The sequence below is a fragment of the Pyxicephalus adspersus genome, chromosome 9, assembly GCF_032062135.1.
Source record: "Pyxicephalus adspersus chromosome 9, UCB_Pads_2.0, whole genome shotgun sequence".
NCBI lineage: Eukaryota > Metazoa > Chordata > Amphibia > Anura > Pyxicephalidae > Pyxicephalus > Pyxicephalus adspersus.
Genome location: NC_092866.1, coordinates 5,778,131 through 5,787,699, shown reverse-complemented (window position 1 = coordinate 5,787,699; position 9,569 = coordinate 5,778,131). Strand labels below are relative to the sequence as shown.

At 41.7% G+C, this 9,569-nt stretch overlaps 1 protein-coding gene across 1 annotated transcript; it reads left to right on the top strand.

Moving 5' to 3' along the window:
* The first annotated feature begins 324 nt into the window (after positions 1 to 324).
* Positions 325 to 9,096, top strand: C9H19orf12 (chromosome 9 C19orf12 homolog). Its single transcript, XM_072422403.1, has 2 exons — positions 325 to 494; positions 3,834 to 9,096. The coding sequence occupies exons 1-2, from the start codon at positions 335 to 337 to the stop codon at positions 4,097 to 4,099; spliced, it is 426 nt and encodes a 141-aa protein (XP_072278504.1). The 5' UTR covers positions 325 to 334; the 3' UTR covers positions 4,100 to 9,096.
* Positions 9,097 to 9,569: the final 473 nt, after the last annotated feature.

Below are 9,569 nucleotides of genomic sequence, written 5' to 3'. Positions count from 1 at the left end.
TAGGTAGGTGGGCAGGCTGTGTATGGGGTAGGTAGGTGGGAAGGCTGTGTATGGGGTGGGTAGGTGGGAAGGATGGATGGATAAGTCTGGCTGCAGCATTTATAATAGATTGTAGAGGAGAGAGTCGGGTTAGTGGAATACCAGAGAGGAGGAGGTTACAGTAGTCCAGATGAGAGATGATAACAGGGTGTACAAGGAATTTGGGGGTCTCTGGGGACAGGTAGGGGCAGATTTTGGAGCTGTTGTGCAGATGAAAGGTATGGGACCTGGAAATGTTCTCTCAATGATAAAAAGAAAACTTTTTAAATTTCTTTTTTTTTTTGTAGGCAGGAAAATGCCTCTCCACGTGGATGACATAATGCGCCTGTTGTGCCACATTTCCGGAGAACAGAAGATGAAAGCCGCCGTAAAACACTCTGCCAGGGGAGCTCTGGCTGCTGGCACCGGTGCCTTCCTCGGAGGATTGATGGGAGGACCTCCCGGAATCGCAGTCGGTAATACCATTTGGCTAGTAATGAGGGGGGGGGGGGGGGGGTACATGTGGCATTTTACCTACCAAGCCTTCCTATTGGTCCTTTTCTGTGATGAGAGACTTTGAGCAATAGGAAGGTTCAGGAGTTGGAAGGGGCTTTTACCAAGTCAATGTTTGCATTACCAAAGGACAAAAAAATGGAAATGTATGTGAATATATAAACACATGACCATTATTTAGAACAAGTGGTGCTTTAGGAAACAATTGTCAGGCTTTACATCTCATTTAGGAAAGTTTTGCTGAACTTTTATTTTCCCAGAATCCCTTGGGGCCTGGCCACTCACACCTACACTAACCTGTAGCAGTAGTTCAGTCCCCATGTATGTCCTGCTGTAAAACATCATTTGCACGCAGCAGGTGATATTATACAAGGTTTCCCAAAAGTCACTTTGCCCTTTTAATGAATTCCTAAAAATTACAGGAGAAGCCGAGTTCATATTTTTAGCATCAAAAAGAGTTGCTTTACTTGCTATGCTTGCCATCACGTTAAAATGCCTTGTATACCTCCACATGAGTGTCTCCATTTTCGGCAACTTTCTGCCACCTTTCAGACGCAAGCCTCTGCAACATTTTGCAGCATTTCTCCCCCGACCTCTCTGCAGGCCATGCAGATTCTTTCCTCAAGCTGTGACAGGCTTAGTGGCATACTCCTTGCTTTGATATAGCCCCACAAAAAAGTCACAAGGTGTAAGGTCAGGGGAGCCTATTTGAGGGGATCCCTTCGACTTATCCATCAGTCCGGAATTTGATGTTCAGGAAATCTCTGACTAACCTTGAAGAAAAATGGTCCAGTCAGGCCAGTGTTAGACATTGTACACCCGACCACCAGCTTCGGAGAGTTTCGTTCATGCTCGAGAATTTCTGCTGGGTTTCATTTTCCCCAAAGTCGACATTTGTGTCGGTTAACCCGACCAGAGGGATGAAGAGACTCGTCGCTGAACCATAAGTTTTCCAAGAGTGGGTGGTTTTAGTAATGGTGTAGGAGTGATTCACACATTTCCACATATTCTTCCGCTTGAAGGTTACGGATAGAGCTTTATCACTCTCCAAAGCATCCTCTGAATTGAGCTTTTGTTGATGCGGTGTTCCAGTGCAGCCCTCCGGATGGACTTTCCCTGTTGCTATAGTTGTCGGGTTGCCAAAAACAGATCCTGTTTCCAAAAACTTGCCATGTATAGCAAACATTGTGGTACACGTTGGAGCAGTGTGACGGCCATAAGGCTTCTAGAACTCGCACTGAACTTCAGTCAGGGACTGTAAAACTTCTTGCCAAGCTGCAATTTTGCAACGCTGCTCCAATGTCAATTGGCGAGCCATGGTTAAGGGAATGCTACGCTTACAAAAACTGCAAAGCCTAAGTTGTCATATTCTGATGGCCTAGAGTCTCTTCAAATGATACCTGGTACCGATTAGAAAAAAGGAAGTGTGTAGTGACTTCTGGGACACCCTATATACACAGTGTTCTCCGCACCACCCAGCACTTTTGAGTAACCCTCGGCTGTTTTTTGGTGGTTACTGAAGATTTAGGTCACAGTACGGGGGCTGCCATCCGCCTACAATTTTCTTCCCACCTGGCTTAAAAATTCTGGGTTGATTTTAAATAAGAAATAAAATATATCTGCTGAAGGCACAACAATCCTGTGCCCCTTTATAGATCCATACCTGCTTCTGTTCTTTAGATTGTAGAAGAGGCCATGCTGGGCCCTTTGCTGCAAGCTATTACAAAGCTATATTCTCGGTCAGAAATATTCCCTGTAGCCATGCAGCAAGGATATGAAATAGCAAAGAGCTGGGGATTAAAAAAAAAGGTATCTCAAGCTCAATCCAGACATTTAGTAAGATCAGGAAGCCAATTGCAGTACAGAGATAGCTGGGTGCAGAAATGGAAAGGAGTTTAATAATATTTAAATCCGCCCTCCAATCTTCCCCTCAGTCTTGCACAGTTGTACCAGCTCCTCTCTGGATTCAAATTGCTTACTTAACCCCCCTAGCAGTATTCCCGTGTGTGACTCGGGGTGAATTTTACCTGCAAATAGTGGTAATCCCGAGTCACACTCTGTAGCTTTAAACTAAAAAAAAAAAAAAAAAACCCCACCTACCTTGCTCCGTTGACGTCCCTCAGCGTCCTACTGGTCCCCGAAGGTCCTGGGGACACGTCCTCCTCCTCGATCTCCAACCGGTGAATGCAGCAACGATCTCCGGGGTTTCCCGGTGACATCGGTGCATGCGTCGGTGCCGGGTTGGAAATTCAAATAATTTTGTATTGGATTCAATATAAAATAGCTGTGTTGAGTCCAATGCAAAGAAATATTTATATAATATACATATATTTATAAAATATATTATATTATACATACTACAGTACAATTACATTACATGTTTAAATATTTTTTCTTTAACAGATTTTTGTGTTTTGGTATTTAAAGTTTATTATTAAATGTATTAGATATCGGTGAGTTATGCCTAAGAATTATAGCCTACAATGAAAAATACATTTCCATGAAAATGTTTTACTGCTTTTTGCATTGAAATTTGCATGGAATTAGATCGCTAGGGAGGTTATTTATCTGCATACTGAGAGCTTTTTACAATGTACATTAGAAGCAGCAGCAAGTCTGAGCCCCGCCTCATTTTCTGGCTAGAGAATGTCCAGCATCATCTTTCCCCTCCTTCCTCAGCCCGACTGTGCCTGCTCTGCCCCTTTCATTCATTGGATTTCTATTTCCTTCAATCATGGAGGCTCAGCATCACATGTTGGGCAGTCAACGTCCGCTCCTCCTGACTGACTCCCCACCTCCTCCTAAGGCTGGGTACACACGTGCAATAATTGTCGCTGGAAAGGATCTTTCACGACCCTTTCCAAGGACTGCACGATGCATGAACGAGTGCTGTACATATAGCACCGTTCTGCTTTATGGAGGGGGGAGAACAACGGAGCGGCACCCCACTGTGCTCTCTCTCTTCTCTTTCATTACGATCGTTCATCGTCTGTGGATCTGCCAGGATGGTCGTTTGGACGATGGGCACTGTACACACGTAAGATTCTCGTCCAATAATGGTCCCATGCTGATTATCAGATGAGATTCATTGCAAGTGTGTACGTAGCCTACGACGCAGCCCTCTGCTTGCCTTAGCTTATATAGAACACTCTCTCAGCCCCTATCCTGATATAAGGTGCAGCCCTTCACCATGGCACCAGACCCAAATAACATTTTGTCTTTAAATATGTAAATAATAATGCAGCAAGTTGTATTTATCATTAAAGCAATCCTCACGATCTGTTGCTGGTTTATGTTTGTAGGTGGTGCTGTAGGGGGATTATTGGGCGCTTGGATGTCCAGCGGTCAGTTCAAGCCCGTCCCACAGATTCTTATGGAGATGCCACCGGCCCAGCAGCAGAAGCTGTGTGAAAACATCTACACCATCATCAGCAACTTGGACTGGACCGATGCCACTCATCTCATCATGCTGGTCATGGGCAATGCCTCTTTACAACAGAAGGTGGCAGCAGCGCTCATCAATTACGTGTCCCAGGATCTGAAAGCAGAAATTCAGTATGGAGATTAGAAGGTTGCAGAATTTATTGCAATGCTGCCAAATTCTGTGTCTTAAAGTGCAACTGTGATTTGATAAGAATTTAAAACTGTGAAGGAGGAGAGAGAGGAGGTAGATGCTGTGTCGTTCTTTTCTAATTTTGGAAGTGTCACCCCTGTGTAAGCCCAAAATTATTAAACGCTGACCCTTTAAATTGCGCTCCCTTGCTGCTCCTTTTTCCTTTGCAGCCAGCCCTGAAAGGGGGAGCAGTGACCTCTCTCCCTTGGTCATGTGACAGTGCTGGGGCCTTCAATTGGCTGCCACAGGGAAGGAGGTTGCTTACTCCCCCCATTATCAGGTATTGTCATTGGCTGAGAAGGAGGAAGAAGGGAGCGCTGGAAAGGGGAGCAAAATGAATTTTTGATTTGTCCAAAATTTCAATTGGATTTACACTTCCAAAGTTTACCTACACTTTCAGAAAAAAAGCTCCGGTGTCTACCTTTATATTTTTCTACCTCTTCTGCGGCATTTTGCTATTAATCGTCATAGAATGCACTCGAACAATCTTTTTTTTTTTTTCTACAACGTGTTATTATGAACACAGCTGATAACAGAAATGTCAGTGTTGCTTATTATAGCCAGTGAAATGTATCCTTCTATTCTCTTATGTGCCCTAGAAAATGACTGAGTGATTTGATTGGCTACTATTGGCTGCACAGACAGTTCTGCTCGTACACTCGTGCAATAATTGTCGTTAGAAAACGAAAGATTAACGACCAATCAACGATTATTCACGATTATCTTGAATGATCGTATAGTGCATGATTCTGTACATGCTGTAACATTACGATCATTCAAATATATTCCAACAATATTGTACACACACTAGATGCGATCGTTTGAACGATGCAGGAAGTGATATGTACAGGAGAAAGTGTATCGCAGAACAATCCACGATCACTGAATGACCGTACACACAAAAGATAGCGGACAATCGTCTCCCAATCAGAACCGCCGGGTCGATCGTTTTTTTCCAACGACATTTCTCGTTTATTGTTGTAGTTGGCCAGTCGTTCACTCTTTTGTTAACAATTATTGGACGATTGATCGTTAGTCGCTCATTTCTAACGATAATTATTGCACGTGTGTATGTAGCTTTTGACATTTTTGTACGCGTTGTCTTCCGTGCCTTATTTTTGAATCCTGACATGAAAGAGATCCCAACTGCATCCTGAGGCATCCAATCAGATGCAAGCTAAAAGAATCTGATTGGCTGCCAGAGAGATAGGGGGATTATTAAAACAAATTAGAGCTCCTTGAAAGTTTAAGCAACCAATCAGATTGCAACAGTTATTTTTGTAATTTAAGGCAGCAGCTGATTGGCCTTTGTGAATTAAAACTGGTTGCATTTCTATAATTGAAGTCTGACAGGTAAGCTGGTCATTTTCAAAGAACAACATTTGTATGCAAGCAAAGCCATAGAATTGGGGGCTTTCTTGCCAAACAAAGCTGTGTTCCAATGGAACAAAAAAAAAAAAGTGACTGTATTTGACCTTCTTTGCTTTTCAAAAAGAAATGCAGCACAAAGCAAGGCAGGTCAGACGCAACCGTTAATGTGTCATGTGTACTGCCCAATGAATGTCAATAGGATTTGGTTGACCTGGGATTGACGCGAATTCTCAATCCAAAGCATAGCAAGGACGACGGTTTATGTATTTGATTGCAGGACATCATGTATGTGATTTTGGCTTTCAATTGGCAAATTATTATTCAAAAAAATGGCATATGGGTTACAGTAAAGCCAACCCGCTCTGTTCTAGGTTCCATTCAGGACACAGGGATCTACTTAAAGTGGACCTATCACAAAAAATGTTTTCTTTACATAAATGTATTATCTGCTCTTTTATGTATAACACATTTATGTAAAAGTAAAGGTTATCTGCTTTTGTTTTAAAAAAAAAAAAAAGGGTAAAGCCCATCTCCCTTTGTCCTTAGGCCCGTGGCAGTAAAGACAGAATGGGAGAGCAGAACCTCCTGGGATACCCACGTCACTCCTTACACTACACATGTGCAGTAAGATTGGCATTTTTTTCCCCATTTACAGCAGTCTACGTCACCTAGGTGTGAGATGGGGTGACGTACTCAAAAGAAAGACAAAGATGGTGGCACCCAGTGCTTCCTCCACGCCGGGACGAGAGAGAGGATTACAAGACGGCGTGGGACCCAATCGTGGACATCTCCGGAGGGATCTGCAGAAGTAGTTTTTTTAGTTCAGTTCCGCTCTAAGTGCCACAGCAATCTTAACATCGAATTATGTCACTTCTTGGAGGGGCTACCTCATTACCCTGGGCAGGCATAGAAAATGATTGTGTATATAATATGTACAATATTGTGTATGATGGCTCTCTGCCCTATATCGATATTATTTCTGATATTGCTCATCTACACTTGGGATCTTTAGTCTTGGTCACATGAGATTAAGGAATAAGCCCACCTAAAAAACATCAATTATTATTAGCCAGTGTTCATATAGCGCAGACATATTATGCAGCTCTGTACAAAGTCTATAGTCATGTCACTAGCTGTCCCTCAATCTAATGCTCACAATCTAATGTCCCTACCATGGTCATATGTCATTATTACAGTCTAAGGTCAGTTTTGGGGGGAAGCCAATTAACCTCACTGCATGTTTTTGGAATGTGGGAGGAAAACCGGAGTACCCGGAGGAAACCCACGCAAACACAGGGAGAACCTGCAAACTCCATGCAGTTTGTGTCCTGGCCGAGATTCAAACATAGAACATTTGCATAGATAACATTCTATCTATTTTTCTTGGTTACTGCCAACTATTATTATCCTTCAGTCACCTGATAAAGTAATTTACAATCAAAGGGCTCTGTGCAGAGTTGTAGCAAGGAAATGATAAAGGAAGTCTGCTCATTTAAAGAAGTCGGCATTAGAATTCTGTTTTTAATGCAACCCCGGAATAAAATTGCAGCGTTTTCCCTGATCTGTTTTTGTCCATGCATTCAGACATTTCATGGAAAGCATGTGCCTTAATGATGGTTTTAAGTTTAACCCGATAAGAAGGGTTCCATCAGTCTGTATTTCCATCATACAGGAACTTTGAGCAATCCTTTCAGCACCGAACTTGATATAGTCCACATGGAAGGGCTAAAGATCTCATGTGTAGGGCAGCCTTACATTTATGTCAATGAAGCTGCTGATATCTGTGTTTTATTTATTAAAGGGCAGAAACAATGGTTCAGGGGGATAGCATGCTGGACCTCCAGCACCTGAAACCACCATTCTCCTTTACAATTTGATCAGCTTTAATGGGCAGATGGTGGGCAGTAGACAACTTCCCTAATTTATTACTTTTGGGTGGTTGCTGAGATACAACATTGGGTATCTGGACTATGAACACGATTGTTGGTGGTTAGAAATTACTTTGTTATTAAAAATTAGTATTCTGACCATCCGTGCTTTTAACCGTATCAATACAACTCAGCCCTCCAATCACCTAACGCTATTAAATATTTATAACGGTTTCTTGTTTAAGTTTGGTTGGTTTTAATTATTTTGGATTTTGGTAACAGGATAAAGCTACTTTCCTCTAAACACAACTGCCAGAGCTCGGGAGAGGTTGGGTTATTGATTAGAGAATTTTTTTTAATTTATATTATTTTGTAACTATGAATTATAAAGCTGTAGGGATTAGTCAGCATTGGAACCTGTGTCTTTTATTACTGATGTGATGAAAAGCTGTGGCGTTTTTAGCCAACTGGGGATCCCTGTGCAGAACTGGTGTGGGGTCCTTGTGGGGGCCCCTGGTGGCTGCGTAGGGTTTGGGGTCTTTGTGCAGCAACACACTTTGCACTTCCTTATGTCCGCCGCTCCATGGACGCTTGCTATACATACAAGGGAGCCTTCTTTCAACCTTTTTCAACCAATGGTAACAATGCCAGCACCAGTTCTTGGTAAGTTGCTAACATTCATAACGGGATTGTTTCCACTGGAAATGGAAACTACCGGAATGGGAAGGGCTGTGCTCTATTCATCAACCCTTTTAACATGGGGGAACCATTGAAATACCATTTAAGACCCACTATAACTCTTAAATCCACAGCTTACAATATATTAGCATGATGGTCAGTATTAAGAATGTTTCTTACATTGCTGGACATTGGGAAGAATGTCACCCTTACAGATAGCCAAAAAGATCATTGGGGTCACTTAAACTGATCTAAGAGGCACAAACTGCTCATAGCTCAAGGAACCCCCTGCAACCTCTGAAGGATTCCTGGTTGATTTATAAAGTTGTTGGAAAGCTAAACAGCTGGCTGTGAGCCATTTATTACCAATGCAAATGCTTTGAAGATCACCTTGCATGTTTGGAAACTTGATGATGAACAAACACCTTAAGTTTATCTTAAATTTAATCATCATGTTTGCATCTCAGCTACTTTTATTCCTGATAGAAATCAATGTAAATGCAAAAGAAACTGCTCAATGCTTGGCCACCTAGAGTAACTGAGCCTTCTTGGTATGGGAAGCCTCCCATTGTTCCTTCTTCTTCCCATAGCAAAGCACCGGGTACCTTAGTGGCCAAGCTGCAGAGATACGTCTATTAACACTGACAGTGCCTGGAACCTGGGCCTGAAGTATGGGCTCAGCCAAAGGTGCAAAAACCTTATTACTCCGTTTTACCTTCTTTGCCTTGAAATCCATATAGAACAAGCACAAACATTATAGAACAAGTTTACAATGTAGCAATATGATACATTAACAACATTAACAGTTTTATTTTGCTGTGTTAAATTGTGAAAATGATTTTGTGGGTTTGCTGTTTAAAGTAATCACAAATCTACTAACAGCCATCAATCTGCATCTGCTGGAGGAAATTGAAGTATTAAAAAAAATAATGTGAGAGTGACTGGATCTGTATTCTATAGTTATAATTTTGTGTTTGATTAAATTATTACGAAATTATATATTTGTTGTATAAATAAATGTGTTTAAAATCTAAAGTTGTGTTTTACCTTTGTGGTTGTTCAAATAAAAGGCGAAAAGTTGGAGAGAAGAGATTGCCATAAACTCCTGTCTGCAGGTATGACAGTTGCATAGGTTTAAAAAAAGACATAAATCCATCAAGTTCAACCACTAAGAAAATAAACATATCCCAGATATAAAACCCTATAGTTGATCCAGAGGAAAGCAAAAAAAACCCTGGTACAATTTGCTCCAACAGAGGAAAAAAATCCTTCCTGATTCCATGAGGCAATCGGATGTTCCCTGGATCATCAGCCTCCTATCTTCACTTTAAAGCTTTATTCCCCAGTTATATCCTGTACTTCTCAAAATCCTCCAACTTTTTCTTAACCACCCTGACGGTCTAATTATGTCCGTATTTTTATATCAAAAGCGGTACATTGTTTTGCGTGGAAATTTGTTGTTTAATATTTTAGTAATTCTTAGGAATAACTCCCGGTTATGATAAAGT